General features: G+C 44.1%; 1 protein-coding gene across 2 annotated transcripts in view; it reads right to left on the reverse strand.

Moving 5' to 3' along the window:
• Positions 1 to 25,400, reverse strand: part of PPP3CA (protein phosphatase 3 catalytic subunit alpha) — a 413,429-nt gene that overhangs the window by 22,135 nt on the left and 365,894 nt on the right. For both annotated transcript variants that reach the window (XM_069743640.1, XM_069743639.1), the window contains exon 12: positions 949 to 1,046. In XM_069743640.1, the coding sequence (XP_069599741.1) occupies positions 949 to 1,046 (98 nt within the window). The remainder of the gene's footprint in view (positions 1 to 948; positions 1,047 to 25,400) is intronic.

Raw genomic sequence — 25,400 nt, forward strand, 5'->3', positions numbered from 1 at the left:
GACTGACCGCTATCTCTATGTGCACAGCTATGCAAAGCAAGCCGTCAGTCACTGATCGGACTGCCCACTGGACCGAAAATCTCAGAAAGAGCAGAGGAGTAATGATTATATCACAAGTTATACTGAATCTTTTCCCACAAAATTATAGATTAATCTATTCTACTCCTCCTGCTCTATAACATTTTACCTCCAGACTAGACATGGTGACAGGTTCCCTTTAAGTCTTTCCGCAGTTTGAGCTACCTTACCTCGTTTGTGGACTCAACTTTGGACCCAGGGAAGAAGAGTACAGAGTGTTTTTTTTTGTTTGCTTTTTCAAAGCAAACTGATGCCAGGGGAGAAATTGAATTGAAAGGGAACAACCCTTTTAATTTCATAATAGGTATCAATGGCCTTTTGAAGAAGAAACTCTTAAACACATGTATAATAACCTCAAACAGCCTTTCGCACAGGTTAGAAAGAGTTAATCTGAATGCATTTTTAAAGATAATTTCTGAATACCGAGACAGACCAAGTTTGGGAAATATACCAGTAAGATGTTTAGAAGAATGTCACTATTACTATAAAAGAAATTGTTAGAATTTGAGACTGAAAAACGTCAAAGTTTAAGAGGCATGGATGTCCATGTGAGCCCTGGAACATCTAAAATTACAGTATTTAAGGTTAGTGAATTTCCATAAAACATGTAGGGTGTAACATTTCATACTTTAATTAGGAAAAAGTAAGATATCAATGCAGTTTATCACCTTTTCAGCAATGAATATTTAGAATAGGATTTTAAGGTTTAATTAGGTTTTTTTTAATCAATATCAGATATTAGATTTTAAAAATATTTTAAAAAAGATCTGTTTTGGCAATTTATGTAATCTACATTGAAATTACTAAACGCATTCTGAAAAAAAATGTAAGAAATCTCCTTCACCAGGGTGCACATCAAACTTTTCTTACCGCTTTGGAGTGATGGTTTGCCTCCAGAAAGAACTCCACTAGGCAGCATTCCAGTGGGTGTCAAGCCTTTCAAAGTCAACACACTTTCACTCTCTTCTCTGTTCAGAGAAATAAAGAAAGACAAATATGAAGCTATATATAAGTAGCTATGGTGTCCAACAGATATCCCCTTATCATCATGGAAGCAACCCTCCAAAGCCAAGTATATAGATATAAAGGTCATAGAAAGCTGAATAAAATGATAACTTGATATCTAACATCATCTTTTCCAGAGAAATCCAAATTTAAAAAAAAAAAAAAATGTACTGTATATACTCGAGTCGAGCCGAGATTTTCAGCCCATTTTTTGGGGCTGAAAGTCCCCCTCTCGGCCTATACTCGAGTCATACCCAGCGGTCGGCAGGGGAGGGGGAGTGGGGACTGTCTAATTATACTCACCTGCTCCTGGAGTGGTCCCTGCACGTCTTTTCCCCGGAGCCGGAAGTTTCTTCCTGTAGTGAGCGGTCACATGGTACCGCTCATTACAGTAATGAATATGCGGCTCCACCTCCCATAAGGGTGGAGCCGCGTATTCATTACTGTAATGAGCGGTAACGGTGACCGCTCAGTAGAGGAAGAAGCAGCAGCGCCGAGAAGCAGGGACTGCACAAAACCAGGTGAGTATAACGGGGAGGGGGAGCGCTGCGCGATATTCACCTGCTCCTCGTTCCAGCCGCCGCCGCTGTCTTTAGCAGTGATGCTCAGGTCAGAGGGCGCGGTGACGTAGTTAGTGCGCGCCCTCTGCCTGAACGTCAGTGCTGAAGATGGAGCGGCCCCGGAACGAAGTCAGGTGAATATTGAAAGTGGCGGGGGTCAGAGAGACGGAGAGGCGAGTATGTGATTTTTTTTTTTTTCGCAGCAACAGCAAATGGGGCAAGTGTCTGTATGGAGCATCTTCTGGGGCCATAATCAACATTTGTGCAGCACTATAATGGGGCAAGTGTCTGTATGGAGCATCTTATGTGGCCATAACGTTTCTGCAGCACTATAATGGGGCAAGTGTCTGTATAGAGCATCTTATGGGGCCATAACGTTTGTGCAGCACTATATGTGGCAAGTGTCTGTATAGAGCCTCTTATGGGGCCATAACGTTTCTGCAGCACTATATGTGGCAAGTGTCTATATGGAGCATCTTATGGGGCCATAACGTTTGTGCAGCACTATATGTGGCAAGTGTCTGTATAGAGCCTCTTATGGGGCCATAACGTTTCTGCAGCACTATATGTGGCAAGTGTCTATATGGAGCATATTATGGGGCCATAATCAACATTTGTGCAGCATTATATTGGGCAAAGGTGTCTATGGAGCATCTTATGGGGCCATTATTAACCTTTATACAGGATTATATGGAGCATATTTTAATATGGAGCATCTTATGGGGCCCATCATAAACTTTATGGATCATTATATGGGGCTCCTGATTCAATATGGATATTCAAAAACACTTAACCTACTGATGTCTCAATTAATTTTACTTTTATTGGTATCTATTTTTACTTTTGACATTTACCGGTAGCTGCTACATTTCCCACCCTAGGCTTATACTCGAGTCATTAAGTTTTCCCATTTTTTTGTGACAAAATTAGGGGGGTCGGCTTACACTCGGGTCAGCTTATACTCGAGTATATACGGTAACTTAGCTGTTAAGATCTATGTGCCGGACACAGAGCTCCATGAAAATCTTACTCCACAGCTAATTTTAAATAAAGTGGACACCACCAGTATGATCCATTTATTGACTTACAGTCTGCTCTCCAGATTTACATGTTACACACTGGTATCGCCCCTTTAATTTAAATGAGCTCTGAAGGCAAATTCTCATGCAGATTTGTGTACAGCCCATAGTTCTTAACAGCTTATTTACATATTAAGAAAAATGAGAATTTCACTGGAAAAATACATGGGATCGCAGATATTAAAGAAGTTGTCCACTACTTGGACAACCTCTTCTCATACCCCTCGCTTGGCCCCGATAAAATAAAAAAAGCTTATACTCTGTGTCGGCACTCGTGCAGTAGTTATGACTGGCGTCACTGGCCCCACCTTCCGACGTTTTGAATATTAAGAGGAAGTCAGTGCTGCGGCTGCTCTCTCACTTCCTCTTGATGCTCGATTCGTATGAAGGCGGAGACAGTGACGCTAGTGCTGATTGGGTGCGAGCCGCACAAGAGCTCTGGGAAAACAAGTGCAGACACCAGTGTAAAGGTACCGGCACAGGAGATGAGTACAAGCTTTTCTGTTTTATCGGCACCAACCCGAGTATAAGCCGAGGCACCTAATTTTTCCACAAAAAACTGGGAAAACTTATTGACTCGAGTATAAGCCTAGGGTGGGAAATGCAGCAGATACTGTTAAATTTCAAAAATAAAAATAGATACCAATAAAAGTTAAATTAATTGAGACATCAGTAGGTTAAATGTTTTTGAATTTCCACATTGAATCAGGAGCCCTATAAGATGCTCCATACAAAAACGCTTCATAAAGTTCATGATGGGCCCCATAAGATGCTCCATACAAAAACGCTTCATAAAGTTCATGATGGGCCCCATAAGATGCTCCATACAAAAATATGCCCCATTTTATGCTGCATAAAGGTTAATGATGGCCCCATAAGATGCTCCATAGAAAAATATGCCTCATATAATGCTGCACAAAGGTTAATGATGGCCCCATAAGATGCTCCATGGAAAAATATGCCCCATATAATGCCCCATAAAGGTTAATGATGACCCTATACGATGCTCCATAGAAAAATAGGCCCCAAATATTGCTGCACAAAGGTTAATGATGGCTCCATAAGATGCTCCATATTAAAATATGCCCCATATAATGCTGCAAAAAGGATAATGATGGCCCATATGATGCTCCATACAAAAATATGCCCCATATAATGCTCCAAAAAGGTTAATGATGGCCCCATAAGATGCTCCATATTAAAATATACCCCATATAACGCTGCACAAAGGATAATGATGGCCCCATAAGATGCTCCATACAAAAATATGCCCCATATAATGCTGCTGCTGCGATTAAAAAAATATAAATAAAAAAATGACATACCTCTCGTCGCTGCCCGCTGCTCCTCAGCGTTGCCAGTACTCTGCAGTGACTGTTCAGGCAGAGGGCGTGCACTAACCACGTCATCGCGCCCTCTGACCTGAACGTCACAGCCAGAGGGCCCGGAAGACACAGTGCGCCGGTGGAACGGGGACAGGTGAATATCGCATCCAAACTGAAGAAAAGGACAGCGTCACACCGGATAGTGAAAAGCAGCTCACATATTTATTCTGCCTCCTGCGGCAACGTTTCGGTCCGAAGACCTTTGTCAAGGTCTTGACAAAGGTCTTCGGACCGAAACGTTGCCGCAGGAGGCAGAATAAATATGTGAGCTGCTTTTCACTATCCGGTGTGGCGCTGTCCTTTTCTTCAGTTTGGATTTGGATGTTCTGTCTGGGATGGACCCCCTGGTGATGACGTGCGCCCCGATGTCCACAGAGACAATATAACTATAGGGTGCGGCTTTACTGCTTTCTTTGAAACTTGCAAGGTGAATATCGCATGTCTCACCCTCCTGGAGCTGCATATCAGTCCCTGCATCTCGGGCACAGGCATCTCTCTTCCTGTCTTCCTTTCTGTGCTGAGCGGTCAGTGATACCGATCATTAGTGGAGTGGAAGTGGAGACGCGTGCATATTCATTACTTTAATGAGCGGTACCACATGACCACTCAGTACAGGAAGGAAGAGAGATGCTGGCGCCCGAGATGCAGAGACTAATATGCAGCGATGACACCAGCAGGGTGAGTATGATTCTTCCGCTCTCCCACCCCCCTCTCTCGCCAGCAATGACTCGTGTATAAGCCGAGATGGGCGTTTTCAGGACAAAAAAGGAGCTGATAATCTCGGTTTATACACAAGTATATACAGTAATCATTTTATTCAGCTTTCTATGGAGTATATGCCCATACAGACTGCTTAGGATGGTTGATCCTACTTTAAGCAACTAAATGTAAAAACAAGTTTAATAACATTACCAATTACACTAAAGCAAACAACGTTAAGTATTTTACCATTTTCTGATCAAGGCAAAATTGGCAATCTGGTTGATTCTAAAGGGTACTCTCATGAGGTGTGCTTCTTAACAGAAATCTAGACTACTTATTGTTATACTACCTAGCCTTTTACACATACTATACAGAGACTGTATAGCACTGACAACAATCGGTCAGGGTAAAGAGACCCTCATTAATCAGTCCAACCACTGCTCTGAAGTACTGTATGTAGCTCCTGCATGAGCTAGGCACACAGGGCAGTGAATGTTCGCACTATTAAGTCTATAGGTCTGTACACCGCTCACATAGGTACAATTTAAGTAAAAACATACTAGTGTTCAGGGTCCTATTTAGAAAACACATGTTCTTTATTGCAGGCCTTTCTTCATGGGTGTTTTTTTTTTTTCACCTCAACGAATTAAGGCTATGTGCACACGAAGGAAATGTGGTGCAGAATTTTCTGCACTAAATCTGCATCTCCTGGTAGAATCTGCAGGTGCGTTTTTGATGCGTTTTTTGTGCGTAATTGAGGCGGATTTTGTGCAGTTTTTGTGCAAATTTCTATTAATGGAGGGGTGCAGAAACGCTGCAGAACTGCACCAAAGAAGTGACATGCACTTCTTTGAAATCTGCAGCGTTTCTGCGCAGATTTTTCTGCACCATGTGCACAGCTTTTTTTTTTCACATTGATTTACCGTACATTGTACTGTAAATCACAGTGCAGTTCTGCAGCGTTTCTGCTGCAGAAAAAACGCCGCAGAACTGCACTAAATCTGCATCATGTGCACATACCCTTACACTGTGGGGGAATTAACTAAAACTCATCTTTCAGGTGCTAGTCTTAAACAGAAGATGCGTGCGTAAGATGCATCACATGTATTAATAAGCACACACCTCTTAATTCATTTTGTCACACCTTGTGCTGTCTGTACACCACAAACTGAATTTTGTTGTAAAGTATTTTAAATCTGTCAGGTTGCGGTTGACTGGGCTTCATTACACTTCTCATATTTGTCTTATCACCAAATGTAACCTTTTGTTAAGGTTATTCCCAAAATTGCCTTATTTTTTGCAAAGCACATTATAGGCATACATATTGTTAATATACACGGACTAAGCCCAACATAAAGTTTTTTCTTGTACTTTTCGGTCTTTTTATACATTTCCCAGCAGCATGAGCATTTCCATAGTGCTGCAGACTCCTTTCCTCTCTCATGTGAGCTCCTGACAAGAGCTACCTCTCAAGATATTAGTAAACCAATCTAAATGCTGAATTCACCTTTTGCTTCTGTGCACTCTCTGCTAGTGTACAGTACCCGGCCAATTTTATTTTCTGCAGTTTATATTAATGATGTGTAGTTTTACATCATTGGCTGGTTCTAGCATAGCTAAGCTATGCTGCACTCTTCTACAACCGCATTATGCCTAATGCAGAAGAACAGTGATATGAAACTGAAAAAGCCACTCTATTGAGGAGGACAGCAGAAGATAATCCTATGCAATATGCATCAAGAGAGCAGCATTTGAAGTTTCCCATCACTTGTCCGTCAGCAGCAGACAATAAACATAAGTCAACTAATATAAGGCTGTACACAGAGCCCCTTACTGCAGTATATCTCTCCTCTCAGCCCCTGTATAGAGCCCATCCTGCAGTAGATTGCTAATTCTAGATACCAGTACAAAGGCAACGCAGCTCGTAAGAGATCTCTGCACAGCACTAAAAGAAGCTTTACCCATTTATGCGACATCATCCCTCACAGTAGAAGCTTTGTTCTAGATGCAGCACAGCTATGCTGGCAAGATGCCGCCTAAGAGATAGATTGTGGTGTGCAGGATTGATCAGGGCCCCTGGAACTACAGGATGACTCCACTGACAACCGAAGGGTACATATAACCATAACCTCTAGAGGCATCTTGAAATATATATATATATTTGGACACAACTTCTCATTTAAAGATTTTTCTGTATTTTCATGACTATGAAATTTGTACATTCACACTGAAGGCATCAAAACTATGAATTAACACATGTGGAATTATATACTTAAAGGGAACCTGTCACCCAGACAAAGTACACCTGCACCAAAGCCGCAGCGTGAATACAAGAAGAGGACGTCATCGTAAGAAGATGGGAGGCCCCGGACCGCGACACCTATCGGACCAGAACCGGACCAGGACCGCCCCTGGGTTAGTATAATCTAACCTCTTTTTCCAGGACGTCCCTCCTGACAGCACTATGGACATCCTCCTCCCCCTTGCTGGGACAGGAAACACACGAGAGTTTGAAAGGTCATGTCCCACCCCCAAATCCTCAGTGTTGTAACAAGAACCGCCTCATGGAAATGCAAATAATACTTTAATGACAGAAACATATTACAACATATGTCATAATATCAAAACAGGGAGGGAACAACCAGTGCTGTCAGGATGGACTCCTGGAAACATAATTACTGGTAGGTCTAATGCCTATTTTCCAGGATGTCCCTCCTGACAGAACCATGGAGAGTACCAAAGCACTTCCTTAGGGTGGGATTACCGCTTGGAGAACTTTTCTCCCAAATGCAGTGTGTTGACCAGACAAGACATCAAGTTTATAGTGTTTACAAAAGGTATTAGCACTTGCCCATGTTGCTGCCCTACAAATCTGTTCAAGAGAGGTGCCTGCCCTCTCAGCCCAGGAAGCAGATATCCCAAGTGTAGAGTGTGCATGTAGACCCACCGGAGGTGGGACCCCTTCAGACTGTTAGGCCTCGGAAATCACAGACGTGATCCAACGAGCGATAGAGGCCTTCTTTTCCCTATTTTTTCCCCCAAAAAGAATCAACAGGTTTGGATCTACCCGCCAGGAACTGGTGGCTGCTAGGTAATCCAAGACTGCCTGCCTGATGTCAAGGGAATTAAGGGTTTTTTCTTTTGCGTTGGCAGGGTTATTACAAAATGAAGGTAATAATCTCCTGATTTCTGTTTTTGGCTGAGCCTACTTTTGGAATAAATGAGGGGTCGAGTTTAAGGATTAAACTATCCTCTCTAAGCTGTAGATACGGATCCTTGATACATAGGGCTTGGATTTCCCCCACCCTCTTGACTGTGGTGACTGCCACTAAAAACGCTGTCTTCCGTGTGAAGATTGATATGGGCATATTATCAGCCAGGGCATATGCGTCTTTACACAGGAATCTGAGGACCAGGTTGAGGTCCCAGGGAGGAGTCAACTGCCTAATGGTGCGGCGCAATCTCTGAGTAGCTCGGATAAATCTAACTACCCACGGGTGTGATGCTAGGGGATAGGTAAAGAAGGAGCTAAGTGCCGAGATCTGCACCTTCAAGGTGCTTGGTCTAAGGCCCTTGTTGAACCCCGCTTGCAGAAAGTTTAGGATTCTAGGTATGTCAGGAGTGTCTGCAGCAACATCAGACCATCCACCTTCCAGACAAACGTTTCCAGATCTTTAAATAGATTGCCGATGTGACTGGCTTCCTGCTGGCCTTGATAGTGGCTATCATCTGATCTGATAAGCCTCTAGCCTTAAAGATGTCCCCTTCGGGATCCATGCTGAGAGATGGAGTTTTCCCTGGATTCGGGTGGCAAATCGGACCTTGGTGAATTATATCCTCCCGGAGAGGAAGCTCTCTTGGATTCTCGATTGCCAGGTCCCCTAACAGAGGGAACCAGCTTCTTCTTGGCCAGTATGGGACGATCAAAATGACCTGAGCTCGATCCTCCTTGATCTACCGCAGAACGGCTGGGATCAGCGCCAGAGGTGGGAATGCATATTACAGAGGTTCCGCTCAATCTTGGCTCAGAGCGTCTACCCCTTCTGGGAGATCCAATGGGTTCAGAGAGAAGAATTTTGAGACCTTCAAGTTTCTTCTGTTTGCAAACAGGTGTATACTGGGAGTTCCCCAATGAAGACATAACTCCTGGAAGATATCCTGGTTGAGTTCCCACTCTGTTGGGCACACCCGCCTTCTGCTCAGATAGTCTGCCATCACATTCTGAGAGCCCTCCAAGTGAATTGCAGATACGGATAGGACCGAATTTTCTGCCCAGCGGAATATTCTTTCCGCCAGATCCTGGAGCGGACGGTGTCTTGGGCTCCCTTGATGTTTCAGGAATGAAACCGTTGTCACATTGTCGGATAGTATCCTGACATGATGATTTGCAAGAGTGTGTCGGCTTCTTCTCAAGGCCTCCCAGACAGCATACAGCTCCTTGAAGTTGGAGGAACTGTGAGTGATGTGTGCTGGCCACCTGCCCTGTAGAATTTTGCCCTTTAGATGGGCTCCCCAGCCCCATGCGCTGGCATCTGTTGTGATCACTACATAAGGGGAAGTAGACCATAGCACTCCGACTCTTAGGTTCTCTGGCTGTGTGCACCAGTGGAGAGACCTTCGTACTGGATTCGATAGCTTCAAGGTACTGACAAGTGAAGACTGGCAATGGTCCCAATGTGTTCCAATAGGTGCTTGATCTGGATTGCCTCCAGCTTGTCTTCGGGTAATAGGGATATTCTGCGTCTGGAGTCTAGACACACTCCCAAGAAGGTCTTCCTGTGTTCCGGAATCAGGTCGGACTTCCGCCAGTTTATGACCAAGCCTAATTGTTCCATCACTGATATTGTCTGGCTTCTGTGGACTGATAGTGTCTCTGGCGATCTTGCCATGAGGAGAAAGTCGTCGAGATAAGGAACTATTATGATCCCCTGGTTTCTCAGGAAGGCGACGATCTCCGAAACCAGCTTTGTGACTATACGAGGCGCTGAGGCAAGCCCGAAAGGAAGGCACTGAAACTGGTAGTGATAGGTCCGGGACGGCAGAGCTACAGCAAACCTCAGAAGCCTTTGAGATGGGGGATGGACAGGGACCTGATAATAGGCACTCTTCAGGTCGAGAGTGCACATCACAGCATCCTGATCTATGAGGTGAATTGCTGATCGTATGGATTCCATACAGAACCTTTTGTACCTGACCCACGCGTTCAAAGGTTTTAGGTTTATTATAGTGCGGGAGTCACCGGACGGTTTTGTGATGGAGAATAGGGAAGAGTAGTATCCCTGGTCTACCTCTAGTGGAGGGACCGGAATTATGACTGCTGAAGAGAGCATATCTTGCAAATCTATCAGCATGGCAGAGCCTTGCGTGACCATGGTAGGAGCGATGTATCTTTCTGGAGGAGGGGAGTAGAGCTCGATGCTGTATCCCTCTGCCACGGTTGGGAGGACCCACTGATTCTGAGTGATCTGGGCCCAGTTCTCTGCAAAGTGGCGAAGCCTCCCCACGATATATGTGGCGTCATTGTGTTTTGGATCTAGAGGATGGGCTGAAGAAGCTCCTGTTCTTATTGCCCTGGCTACGGGAACCCTGTATGATCCTCTATTGGACCTACCCCCTCTGAAATCATACTGTTTCCTGAAGGGGAATCCTCTCCGAAAGGACTGAGACTTTTTAGGTTTGTCCTCTGGGAACCCCTTCTTTGTATCAGAAGCAGATTCTAGAATAGTATCTAGAGAAGGTCCAAATACTCTTGACCCTGAAAAGGGGATTGAGCAGAGCTTGGTCTTGGAGGCATTATCTCCAGACCAGGATCTTAACCAAACCACCCTTCTAGCCGAGTTAGATAAAGAGCTGCTTCTGGCTGAAAATCTAACTGACTCCGTCGTCATATCAGATAGAAACGCCATGGTTGATTTCATAATGGGAAGGGAACTCAAAATGTCAGACCTCTGGGTTTTATTGGACAGATGCTCTTCCAACTGCCCCATCCATAGGTACATAGATCTGGCCACCGAAGTGGCTGCTCTGTTAGTCTTAATTAAGGCCGCAGAATATTCCCAGGCCCTTTAAAGAAGTATGTCAGCCTTCCTGCCGATAGGATCGCACAAGTCGGATGAGTCCTAAAAGGGTATGGCAGTCTTTTTGGTGACCTTTGCCACCGGAACGTCTATCTTAGGTATCTCTTCCCATAGCTTGACTTCTTCAGGGTCGAATGGTAAGCGACCATTAAAGTCACGAGACAATACTAGGCGGCGTTCCGCCTCCTTCCACTATTCCAGTATCATAGCTTTAATATGTTCGCTAACGGGAAAAACTGTCTGTCGACGTGACATAAGTCCCCCGAACATCAGGTCCTGTCTGGACTGCGGCTTGGATGTCTCTTCTATCTGCATCGTGCTTCTCACTGCCTGGACAAGCTCGTTCGTCTCCTCAGCCTGGAAGAGATATTTTCTATGAAGGTCTTGGCTCCCTGAGGGGAGCTCCCCCTCTTCTTCTGAGACTGAGTCTTCTGGTTCGGACCTGTCGTCAGAACTAAACTCCGGCTCTCTCTGGTCTCGCTCCCGTCTGGCTCTTTTGCGGCCAGGGATGGGGCTGGACTGCCCTGAAAGGCTGGACATAGAAGCCTGGACCTCTTCCCGGATTAGGGACCTCATTTCTGAGAGAAGTTAAGATTGTTTGTCCCTCACAACCTTAGATGTGCAAGATGCACACAAGGTCTTGCCGTGGGAGTCAGGGAGTTTCACGTGGCATATGGGGCATCTGTTAGATTTTGTAGAGACCTTTGCCGGGTTTTTTTAGCAGGAGCTGGGGGGACAGCAGGGGTCCCTTATCCTAAATGACATAAGATAGGGAGTAAATAGGATAGGCCTGAATTCTCAGATGTGCAGTGAGGGTAGTCTGTGCTATGTGCACTTACCGCTCCATCGCCGGGCATGTCTCCTTCCATGGCACCTTTACTGCGGTAGTCAGAGGGCCCCAGTGACTCCAGACGCTGTGTAGGAGCGCCCGTACTGCTATGCATTCCAACGCTAGAGCGCACGCACTTCCCCGCCTTTACGACGTCACCGGAAGTGATGATTACCGGATGTGGCAATACTGGAAGTGACACAGTTCCCTCGGAGTTCCGGAAGTCGCTTGGCAGGACGAGACGCCACTCTGGATGCCGCGAATCCCTGCCATGTGCAACCGCATCCCCAGCCAAGAGCCTCCCACCGGGAGGAGCGGCTGCAACCAGGAGCCTCGTCCTGCTCCTGGTCTTTGGAGCAGAGGGACTCCCCACCCGTAAAGTTTCTACCCTGAGCCACTTGACAGGGGGAAGGGCATTGGCACGCCGCACAATCGTCCTGAGCTCCGGTAAGCCTGCGCAGCTTCTTCTCGTGCGTCCCTCCTTGCAGAGACAGGAAACCAGGGATTCAAGCTTCAGGAGGCTAATTTGCATATTCCAGGTGCCTTCTGGGAGAAGCGAAGTCTCCCTAAGCTAGAAGATCGTTGGGTACAGCCGGGACCAGCTGCTTCGAAAGCATCACCAAACCAGGGATTCAAGCTTCAGGAGGCTAATTTGCATATTCCAGGTGCCTTCTGGGAGAAGCGAAGTCTCCCTAAGCTAGAAGATCGTTGGGTACAGCCGGGACCAGCTGCTTCGAAAGCATCACCAAACCAGGGATTCAAGCTTCAGGAGGCTAATTTGCATATTCCAGGTGCCTTCTGGGAGAAGCGAAGTCTCCCTAAGCTAGAAGATCGTTGGGTACAGCCGGGACCAGCTGCTTCGAAAGCATCACCAAACCAGGGATTCAAGCTTCAGGAGGCTAATTTGCATATTCCAGGTGCCTTCTGGGAGAAGCGAAGTCTCCCTAAGCTAGAAGATCGTTGGGTACAGCCGGGACCAGCTGCTTCGAAAGCATCACCAAACCAGGGATTCAAGCTTCAGGAGGCTAATTTGCATATTCCAGGTGCCTTCTGGGAGAAGCGAAGTCTCCCTAAGCTAGAAGATCGTTGGGTACAGCCGGGACCAGCTGCTTCGAAAGCATCACCAAACCAGGGATTCAAGCTTCAGGAGGCTAATTTGCATATTCCAGGTGCCTTCTGGGAGAAGCGAAGTCTCCCTAAGCTAGAAGATCGTTGGGTACAGCCGGGACCAGCTGCTTCGAAAGCATCACCAAACCAGGGATTCAAGCTTCAGGAGGCTAATTTGCATATTCCAGGTGCCTTCTGGGAGAAGTGAAGTCTCCCTAAGCTAGAAGATCGTTGGGTACAGCCGGGACCAGCTGCTTCGAAAGCATCACCAAACCAGGGATTCAAGCTCCAGGAGGCTAATTTGCATATTCCAGGTGCCTTCTGGGAGAAGCGAAGTCTCCCTAAGCTAGAAGATCGTTGGGTACAGCCGGGACCAGCTGCTTCGAAAGCATCACCAAACCAGGGATTCAAGCTTCAGGAGGCTAATTTGCATATTCCAGGTGCCTTCTGGGAGAAGCGAAGTCTCCCTAAGCTAGAAGATCGTTGGGTACAGCCGGGACCAGCTGCTTCGAAAGCATCACCAAACCAGGGATTCAAGCTTCAGGAGGCTAATTTGCATATTCCAGGTGTCTTCTGGGAGAAGCGAAGTCTCCCTAAGCTAGAAGATCGTTGGGTACAGCCGGGACCAGCTGCTTCGAAAGCATCACCAAACCGCGCGCCGTAATTTTTGCCTGTAGGACATTATTGCAAGAGAGCTTGGCTGAGTAGATTACACAAGAAGGAAAACACACAGCAAGTCAGCAGGATCTAGGAGCAACATGGCAGATGTGACAACCTACATGGTAAGCTGCAGCATGTGCTACATGTTCACAGATCGACCAGAAGAAGAATCCAATTTCACCTGTCAGAAGTGTAGACTAGTGGCCCTTTTAGAAGAAAAGGTGCGGGGTCTGGAAGAAAGAATAGCAACTTTGAAACTCATCAAAGAGAATGAAGACTTTCTAGACAGAACAGAAGCATCTCTACTGGTCACAGAAGGTGCAAAAAGTGTCAGAGAACCTCCAAAAGCAGATGAGTGGAAGCATGTGACCAAAAGAAGCAAGAAGACCATGGAGAAATCACCAACCACACAACTGAAGAACCGATATCAAATCTTTGTAGAGGATGAAGATGGCACACCTAAGAATGAAGCAATACCAGCAAGCAAAAAAGAAAAGGGCACACAGCAACAAGTGACAGCAAAAAGTACAGCCAAGAAGCAACAAAGAGTGGTGGTGGTGGGAGACTCACTACTGAGAGGCACCGAAGCAGCCATCTGCAGACCGGACATAACTGCAAGAGAAGTATGCTGCCTTCCAGGTGCGATGATCAAGGATGTGACCGATAGGATACCAAAGCTCTTCAGCTCCAAGGACGTCCACCCATTTCTTCTGATACATGTTGGCACCAATGACACGGCAAGGAAGGACCTACCGACAATCTGCAAGGACTTTGAAGAGTTGGGGAAGAAAGTAAAGGAACTGGATGCACAGGTAGTTTTTTCTTCTATCCTTCCAGTAGACGGGCATGGCACCAGGAGATGGAACAGGATCCTTGATGCAAACAACTGGCTAAGACGATGGTGCAGACAACAAGGATTTGGATTCCTGGACCACGGTGTGAATTACTGGTATGATGGACTCCTCGCCAGAGACGGACTACACCTCAACAAACCTGGGAAACACACATTCGCCAGAAGACTCGCTACACTCATCAGGAGGGCGTTAAACTAGAAGAAGAGGGGACGGGAAGAAAAACATTAGACTCGAACAAAGACGACCCAGGAAAACATACTCAGAAGGGAGGTAAGAACATTTCTAAAACAATCCACAGTGAGGAGATTGGAACAAAACAAAATCCTCTAAACTGCATGCTCGCAAACGCCAGAAGCCTGACAAACAAGATGGAAGAACTAGAAGCAGAAATATCTACAGGTAACTTTGACATAGTGGGAATAACCGAGACATGGTTAGATGAAAGCTATGACTGGGCAGTTAACTTACAGGGTTACAGTTTGTTTAGAAAGGATCGTAAAAATCGGAGAGGAGGAGGGGTTTGTCTCTATGTAAAGTCTTGTCTAAAGTCCACTTTAAGGGAGGATATTAGCGAAGGGAATGAGGATGTCGAGTCCATATGGGTTGAAATTCATGGAGGGAAAAATGGTAACAAAATTCTCATTGGGGTCTGTTACAAACCCCCAAATATAACAGAAAGCATGGAAAGTCTACTTCTAAAGCAGATAGATGAAGCTGCAACCCATAATGAGGTCCTGGTTATGGGGGACTTTAACTACCCGGATATTAACTGGGAAACAGAAACCTGTGAAACCCATAAAGGCAACAGGTTTCTGCTAATAACCAAGAAAAATTATCTTTCACAATTGGTGCAGAATCCAACCAGAGGAGCAGCACTTTTAGACCTAATACTATCTAATAGACCTGACAGAATAACAAATCTGCAGGTGGTTGGGCATTTAGGAAATAGCGACCACAATATTGTGCAGTTTCACCTGTCTTTCACTAGGGGGACTTGTCAGGGAGTCACAAAAACATTGAACTTTAGGAAGGCAAAGTTTGAACAGCTTAGAGATGCCCTTAATCTGGTAGACTGGGACAATATCCTCAGAAATGAGAATACAGATAATAAATGGGAAATGTTTAAGAACTTCCTAAATAGGCAGTGTAAGCGGTTTATACCTTGTGGGAATAAAAGGACTAGAAATAGGAAAAACCCAATGTGGCTAAACAAAGAAGTAAGACAGGCAATTAACAGTAAAAAGAAAGCATTTGCACTACTAAAGCAGGATGGCACCATTGAAGCTCTAAAAAACTATAGGGAGAAAAATACTTTATCTAAAAAACTAATTAAAGCTGCCAAAAAGGAAACAGAGAAGCACATTGCTAAGGAGAGTAAAACTAATCCCAAACTGTTCTTCAACTATATCAATAGTAAAAGAATAAAAACTGAAAATGTAGGCCCCTTAAAAAATAGTGAGGAAAGAATGGTTGTAGATGACGAGGAAAAAGCTAACATATTAAACACCTTCTTCTCCACGGTATTCACGGTGGAAAATGAAATGCTAGGTGAAATCCCAAGAAACAATGAAAACCCTATATTAAGGGTCACCAATCTAACCCAAGAAGAGGTGCGAAACCGGCTAAATAAGATTAAAATAGATAAATCTCCGGGTCCGGATGGCATACAGCCACGAGTACTAAGAGAACTAAGTAATGTAATAGATAAACCATTATTTCTTATTTTTAGTGACTCTATAGCGACAGGGTCTGTTCCGCAGGATTGGCGCATAGCAAATGTGGTGCCAATATTCAAAAAGGGCTCTAAAAGTGAACCTGGAAATTATAGGCCAGTAAGTCTAACCTCTATTGTTGGTAAAATATTTGAAGGGTTTCTGAGGGATGTTATTCTGGATTATCTCAATGAGAATAACTGTTTAACTCCATATCAGCATGGGTTTATGAGAAATCGCTCCTGTCAAACCAATCTAATCAGTTTTTATGAAGAGGTAAGCTATAGACTGGACCACGGTGAGTCATTGGACGTGGTATATCTTGATTTTTCCAAAGCGTTTGATACCGTGCCGCACAAGAGGTTGGTACACAAAATGAGAATGCTTGGTCTGGGGGAAAATGTGTGTAAATGGGTTAGTAACTGGCTTAGTGATAGAAAGCAGAGGGTGGTTATAAATGGTATAGTCTCTAACTGGGTCGCTGTGACCAGTGGGGTACCGCAGGGGTCAGTATTGGGACCTGTTCTCTTCAACATATTCATTAATGATCTGGTAGAAGGTTTACACAGTAAAATATCGATATTTGCAGATGATACAAAACTATGTAAAGCAGTTAATACAAGAGAAGATAGTATTCTGCTACAGATGGATCTGGATAAGTTGGAAACTTGGGCTGAAAGGTGGCAGATGAGGTTTAACAATGATAAATGTAAGGTTATACACATGGGAAGAGGGAATCAATATCACCATTACACACTGAACGGGAAACCACTGGGTAAATCTGACAGGGAGAAGGACTTGGGGATCCTAGTTAATGATAAACTTACCTGGAGCAGCCAGTGCCAGGCAGCAGCTGCCAAGGCAAACAGGATCATGGGGTGCATTAAAAGAGGTCTGGATACACATGATGAGAGCATTATACTGCCTCTGTACAAATCCCTAGTTAGACCGCACATGGAGTACTGTGTCCAGTTTTGGGCACCGGTGCTCAGGAAGGATATAATGGAACTAGAGAGAGTACAAAGGAGGGCAACAAAATTAATAAAGGGGATGGGAGAACTACAATACCCAGATAGATTAGCGAAATTAGGATTATTTAGTCTAGAAAAAAGACGACTGAGGGGCGATCTAATAACCATGTATAAGTATATAAGGGGACAATACAAATATCTCGCTGAGGATCTGTTTATACCAAGGAAGGTGACGGGCACAAGGGGGCATTCTTTGCGTCTGGAGGAGAGAAGGTTTTTCCACCAACATAGAAGAGGATTCTTTACTGTTAGGGCAGTGAGAATCTGGAATTGCTTGCCTGAGGAGGTGGTGATGGCGAACTCAGTCGAGGGGTTCAAGAGAGGCCTGGATGTCTTCCTGGAGCAGAACAATATTGTATCATACAATTATTAGGTTCTGTAGAAGGACGTAGATCTGGGTATTTATTATGATGGAATATAGGCTGAACTGGATGGACAAATGTCTTTTTTCGGCCTTACTAACTATGTTACTATGTTACTATGTTACTATGAAACACAATGAGGATTTGGGGGTGGGACATGACCTTTTAAACTCTCGTGTGATTCCTGTCCCAGCAAGGGGGAGGAGGATGTCCTCCATAGTGCTGTCAGGAGGGATGTCTTGGAAAAAGAGGTTAGATTATACAAACCCAGGGGCGGTCCTGGTCCGATAGGCGTCGCTGTCCGGGGCCTCCCATCTTCTTACGATGACGTCCTCTTCTTGTATTCACGCTGCGGCTTTGGTGCAGGTGTACTTTGTCTGCCCTGTTGAGGGCAGAGCAAGGTACTGCAGTGCGCAGGCCCTCTCTGACCTTTCTCGGCACCTGGGCACTGCAGTACTTTGCTCTGTCCTCAACAGGGCAGACAAAGTACACCTGCGCCAGAGCCGCAGCGTGAATACAAGAAGAGGATGTCATCGTAAAAAGATGGGAGGCCCCGGACCAGACCGCGACACTCATCAGATCAGAACCGGACCGGGACCACCCCTGGGTGAGTATAATCTAACCTCTTTTTTCTCATCTTTCAGGATACATCGGGGGCTTATTTACAGCATTACAGAATGCTGTAGATAAGCCCCTGATGCTGGTGGGCTTAGCTCACCTTCGATTTTGGGGGTTACAGGTTCCCTTTAACAAAAAAGTGTGAAACAACTGAAATTATGTCTTATATTCTAGGTTCTTCAAATTAGCCACCTATTGCTTTGATAACTGCTTTGCACACTCTTGGCATTCTCTTGAGCTTCAAGAGGTAGTCACCGGGAATGGTTTCCAACAATTTTGAAGGAGTTCCCAGAGATGCTTAGCACTTGTTGCCCCTTTTGCCTTCACTCTGCGGTCCAGCTCACCCCAAACCATCTTGATTGGGTTCAGGTCTGGTGACTGTGGAGGCCAGGTCATCTGGAGTAGCATCCCATCTCTCTCCTTCTTGGTCAAATAGCCCTTACACAGCCTGGAGGTGTGTTTGGGGTCATTGTCCTGTTGAAAAAGAAATGATGGTCCAACTAAACGCACCCCGGATGGAATAGCATGCCACTGCAAGATGCTGTGGTAACGAGCTGGCTCAGTATGCCTTCAATTTTGAATAAATCCCCAACAGTGTCACCAGCAAAGCACCCCCACACCATATCACCTCCTCCTCCATGCTTCACGGTGGGAACCAGGCATGTAGAGTCCATCCATTCACCTTTTCTGCGTAGCACAAAGACACCGTGGTTGGAACCAAAGATCTCAAATTTGGACTCATCAGACCAAAGCACAGATTTCCACTGGTCTAATGTCCATTCCTTGTGTTCTTTAGCCCAAACAAGTCTCTTCTGCTTGTTGCCTGTCCTTAGCAGTGGTTTCCTAGCAGCTATTTTTCCATGAAGGCCTGCTGCACAAAGTCTCCTCTTAACAGTTGTTGTAGAGATGTGTCTGCTTCTAGAACTCTGAGTGGCATTGACCTGGTCTCTAATCTGGCCTGCTGTTAACCTGAGATTTCTGAGGCTGGTGAGTCAGATAAACTTATCTTCAGAAGCAGAGGTGACTCTTGGTCTTCCTTTCCTGAGGCGATCCTCATGTGAGCCAGTTTCTTTAAAGCGCTTGATGGTTTTTGTCACTGCACTTGGGGACACTTTCAAAGTTTTCCCAATTTTTCGGACTGACTAACCTTCATTTCTTAAACTAATGATGGCCACTCGTTTTTCTTTGCTTAGCTGCTTTTTTCTTGCCTTAATACAAATTCTAACAGTCTAACATTCAGTTGGACTATCAGCTGTGTATCCACCAGACTTCTGCACAACACAACTGATGGTCCCAACCCCATTTATAAGGCAAGAAATCCCACTTATTAAAGCTGCCAGGGCACACCTGTGAATCGAAAACCATTCCAGGTGACTACCGCTTGAAGCTCATCAAGAGAATGCCAAGAGTGTGCAAAGCAGTTATCAAAGCAAAAGGTCGCTACTTTGAAGAACCTAGAATATAAGACATAATTTCAGTTGTTTCGCACATTTTTGTTAAGTATATAATTCCACATGTGTTAATTTATAGTTTTGATGCCTTCAGTGTGAATGTACAATTTTCATAGTCATGAAAATACAGAAAAATCTTTAAATGAGAAGGTGTGTCCAAATTTTTGGTCTGTACTGTATGTCTGTCACAGCACTTTTTGCTCACACTTTAAAATGTAAGCAATAGTGCAGTATATTTTTCTCGAAGAAAACCCCTTCACGACATATGATGTATATTTGCGTGATATGTTGTGTCCCTGCTTTTGGTGCAGTCTCACACACTGAGCCCTTGTCTTTCTCGACACATGACGGATGATTTAATCAGCCATCATGTGCCTTTAACAGCCGCAGGTGGAGTGTTGCTCCGCTCGCAGGAGTTAGCCTGCTAAATCTACACCAACAGGGCACGCGTCATTCCACTTTCCCATAGGAATGCCGTGACGTGATTGTGGGGCACTGGAGGGTTGCCATGACAGTCGGGGGTCTGCTGATGACTGCCGTGTCTGTCATTACTGAAGCACTGCTATGTATAGCACAAGCGATCGGATGATCGCAGCTACAAGTTCCCTAAGGAAACTATTAAGCATAGTAAAAAGTAAAAAAAAAAAAAATAATTACGAATATGAAAAACACGAAAGTTCAAATCACTCCGCTTTGCCACCTTGAAAATAAATCAATTTAAAAAATATACATATTTGGCATCGCTGAGTTCAGAAATGTCCAAACTATCAAAATCTAAAAAATGAATCCGATCAGTAAACATCGCAGGAAAAAAAAAAAAATCAAAACGCAAGAATTACATTTTTTTGGCTGCAACATTGCAACAAAATGCCATCAGAAGCGATCAAAACTTTGTATTTACCTCAAAATAGTACCAGTAAAAACGTCAGCTCAAGGCGCAAAAAATAAGACCTCACAGAGCCCCATATCCCTAAAAATTAAAATTCTACTTAAAAAAAAAAACTATACATGCTTGGTATCTGCACACTCGTACTGACCTGCAGAATCATACTGCCTGATCAGTTTTCCTATATAGTGGTACAACATGGTAAATAGAAAACCAAAAACAGAATAGTGGAATTGCACGTTTTGTTTTAAATTTCACTGCACTTGGAATTTGTTACCCATTTTCCAGGGCACTATATGGTTAAATTAGTGCTGTTTTTCAAAAATGCAAATCATCTCACAAAAAAACAAGCCCTCATACAGCTGTATTGATGAAAAAATAAAAAAGCTGGGGCTCTTGGAAGAAGGGGAAGAAAAAACGAAAACGAAAAAAAAAAAAGTAAAGTGAGCCAGAGGTGAAGGGGATAATTAAATAATGCATTTCTTTAAACATATTTATTTGTTTTAGGTAGGTACTAATGAGATTCAGTATCGAACCAAACTCTCCTTTTTAACTAAACATTTTTCTCTCTTTAATTATTTGTTGTTTTTTTTATCGATCATTTTTTTTTTATCACCGATGTAAATTAAAAGAAATCAGGGGTTAAATTTGGTGACTTTTTAACTGAAGTGAAAGTACTCTTCGGGTACGTGTCCACGTTCAGGATGGCCGGCGGTCTCGACGGAGCGGCAAACTCACTCCGCCCAAAGCTCCGCCCCCTTCTGGGGACGCGATGATGCCGGATGTGTTCATTGCACACATTCGGTATCATCGCACCCCACAAATAGGGCCCCGTGTTATACCTTGCGGCGTCGCAGCATGGTAAACTGACATGTGCGATCTAAAAAGATGCGTCGCATGTCCGGAATCGCAGGGCCGCCGGATACGTATTACCACGCATAGTGGAGACGGGATTTCATTAAATCCCCTCCACTATGCTGTAACATCTGGACGCTGCGGGTTTGACGCTGCGTCTCTATGCAGCGTCAAACACGCAGCGTTTCCTGAACGTGGAAACATACCCTAAAGTTAATCTCTACCATGTGTTTGCCCGTGTGTCTAGACAGAAGAATGCGGCACAGGTACATTTATTATTTTCCACCAGTGTAAATATAGACATTAAGTATTTTAATAAATACCTGCTAAGGAGCTTGTCAATATAACCTCAAATAACCTTATTTCTTTTTTAATGGCAAACTTAATTTCCCTGTCTGGTTTCATAATTTTCCGAAAGATCAGCGTGTTCCAGAGGTCAGAAAATCCACGCCGGAACAGTTTTAAAATCAATTACGAATCCCGCTAATTAAACATTTTGTGTACGGTGTTCTGGGACAAGCCAACTCTGTGTTAGAGATGTGAAGAGAGAATTTATTACTACAAGGCTGTTGTTTTACCATAGAACGCTGGATTTGGAAGTGCAGATACGCAGCCATGAGAACCAGAAGTTGCAAGCTGTGTTTACACCTGTGATGACGGGACCTATGATCTTGGCTTTGCTCCCAGAATAAATTGGAACATAATGCCAAGTAAGACCAAGGACCCAAGATAATTACTTGAGAGCACAGCGAGGGAGGCTTGGAGGAAAGAGACAGATAATCTAGCCAGGACCTCAAAGTAAAACGCACAGGTTATTGCTTACAAGATATCTATTGTGCTCAGGGAATCCTACACTGAGCAAAGTTTACATGTAGTGACAAACCTGTTGCCCCATTCTGCTTCTCACTGCCCATAAGTCCATGACACCTTCTCAGATGCCATGATGTAATAGTGTGTGCTGGAAATCGGTTCTAGCTTGCCAGATAAAGTCTGTTTAGATCAGTGTTCCCCAACTCCGGTCCTCAAGAGCCACCAACATGCCATGTTTTCAGGATTTCCTTAGTATTCCACAGATGATTGAATTCTTTCCTGTCCAGATGATGCAATTATCACCTTTGCAATAGGGACCTGTTGGTGGCTCTTGAGGACCAGAGTTGGGGAACACTGGTTTAGATGGAGACAAGAATATGAAATTGTAAAGAAGATAACAAACTAAGCTGGATCAAGTCCGCATTGAGGCTTTATTCAGGGCCTTCAATGTAGATTCCAGGAGATTTTCTGAAGCCGCATATTTTTTTTTTTAAAGTAAAGTGATGGCCAATGATGGAACCCTACAGACCCAATTTTATATTAATGGAGTCGATCTACATACCTTTTTTTTTTTTCAAATACTCCTTTTCAAATACCATTGGAACAGAATGACCTAAAGGAACGTCTCACTCTGGAGAACACGGCATGTCCGTGCAATACACGGACAGTCCATTGCTTGGGTTCCCGGCTACATGACACATTGTTCTACATATTTTTCGGAAACACTTCTTAGAAAGCAGACAGCTGACAACTTATTTAACAGGAATACTCTAAAGTAAACTGATACACTGGGCTGCTATATCGGTGCTACCTACTTCTTACACAGGGAAAATACTCTTAAAATGCCTCAGAGTTACTCATTTTTTAGTATAAATATGGCATATTTTAAGACTGTCCAGCAAATGTTTAGTCCACCTATTAATTGGCTTACTTTGTGCCAGATTTGTGTGACACAATATTGGCATGCAATGTTGCAGGTTAGGCAAAAAGCCTTTAAGGAAGGACATATAACGTTTCAGTCTCAGAGGAGATCTCATTTACATGTATAAATATATGTGTGGTCAACTAATCCCACATCAATCTACGTGGGAAGAACGAAGAGATCCCAAAATAAAAACCAAATGTTTATTAATGCAATAATTTTAAAAAATACAATAAAAAAGCAAAATAACCGTAGGGGACACCACAGGACAAGGCAAAGTATCAATGGACCATACTCAGTGAATACTCAGGCATAGGCAATAACTGTTAGACTACAGGTATACAATAAAGCAATAAAGCATATAAGCTTTAAGAATCAAATATATATATCAATTACAGGAACTCCATATATCTACTGAAGAACATAATACTGATCCCCAGCACAGTGGCTGGATCTGGGCTAATTAGCGATAACGAGATATCCTAGGTTAATCCTATAAGAGTACCATATAATAATCTCAATATTCCCATTCTCCACATAAGAGCCCAGTAACAATAAGAAAAACCAGTGGTTATATTCAAGGGGAATAGTAGTAATGGGAATCCAAGATCACTCACACCGGAGCAACCCAACAGACCAAAGCCTTGAATAGGAAAAGTGAAGAGATGGTATTACCTTGCACCAGATGGCGTCCCCTCACCCCGACGCGCGTTTCGCCTCCTACTTCTTCCGGGGGCGTCAGTATTATGTTCTTCAGTAGATATATGGAGTTATTTTGCCTTTTTATTGTATTTTTTAAAATTATTGCATTAATAAACATTTGGTTTTTACTTTGGGATCTCTTCGTTCTTCCCACGTAGATTGATGTGGGATTAGTTGACTATAGTGTTGTGAAGTGCCCTACTAGATGGTGTCTCAGACATACGTTGTACTAAATATATGTGTGGTCAGTGCAGAGGACTAGCACATGACTTATTCCTTCCAAGACCATACTGAGGACCAGGGGGGCACACATCAAAAGGTGGAAGAAAGAGTATTCCGGCAGATAAATAGGAAAACGTTCTTTACAGTTAGAGCAGTCAGACGGTGGAATGCCCTGCGACAGGAGGTAGTAATGGCATACACTATAACAGCTTTTAAAAAAGGGCTGGATGATTTCCTCAGTGAACATAACATTGCGGGATATAGCTAGATTAGAGACAAAATGTATAATTGGAGGAGAAAGGTTGCACTTGATGGATCTAGGTCTTTTTGCAACCTACAGTTAGGGCCAGAAATATTTGGACAGTGACACAATTTTCGCGAGTTGGGCTCTGCATGCCACCACATTGGATTTGAAATGAAACCTCTACAAGAGAATTCAAGTGCAGATTGTAACGTTTAATTTGAAGGGTTGAACAAAAATATCTGATAGAAAATGTAGGAATTGTACACATTTCTTTACAAACACTCCACATTTTAGGAGGTCAAAAGTAATTGGACAAATAAACATAACCCAAACAAAATATTTTTATTTTCAATATTTTGTTGCAAATCCTTTGGAGGCAATCACTGCCTTAAGTCTGGAACCCATGGACATCACCAAACGCTGGGTTTCCTCCTTCTTAATGCTTTGCCAGGCCTTTACAGCCGCAGCCTTCAGGTCTTGCTTGTTTGTGGGTCTTTCCGTCTTAAGTCTGGATTTGAGCAAGTGAAATGCATGCTCAATTGGGTTTAGATCTGGAGATTGACTTGGCCATTGCAGAATGTTCCACTTTTTGGCACTCATGAACTCCTGGGTAGCTTTGGCTGTATGCTTGGGGTCATTGTCCATCTGTACCATGAAGCGCCGTCCAATCAACTTTGCAGCATTTGGCTGAATCTGGGCTGAAAGTATATCCCGGTACACTTCAGAATTCATCCGGCTACTCTTGTCTGCTCTTATGTCATCAATAAACACAAGTGACCCAGTGCCATTGAAAGCCATGCATGCCCATGCCATCACGTTGCCTCCACCATGTTTTACAGAGGATGTGGTGTGCCTTGGATCATGTGCCGTTCCCTTTCTTCTCCAAACTTTTTTCTTCCCATCATTCTGGTACAGGTTGATCTTTGTCTCATCTGTCCATAGAATACTGTTCCAGAACTGAGCTGGCTTCTTGAGGTGTTTTTCTGCAAATTTAACTCTGGCCTGTCTATTTTTGGTATTGATGAATGGTTTGCATCTAGATGTGAACCCTTTGTATTTACTGTCATGGAGTCTTCTCTTTACTGTTGACTTAGAGACAGATACACCTACTTCACTGAGAGTGTTCTGGACTTCAGTTGATGTTGTGAACGGGTTCTTCTTCACCAAATTAAGTATGCGGCGATCATCCACCACTGTTGTCATCCGTGGACGCCCAGGCCTTTTTGAGTTCCCAAGCTCACCAGTCAAT

This window comes from Ranitomeya imitator, chromosome 1 (genome assembly GCF_032444005.1).
Source record: "Ranitomeya imitator isolate aRanImi1 chromosome 1, aRanImi1.pri, whole genome shotgun sequence".
Lineage (NCBI taxonomy): Eukaryota > Metazoa > Chordata > Amphibia > Anura > Dendrobatidae > Ranitomeya > Ranitomeya imitator.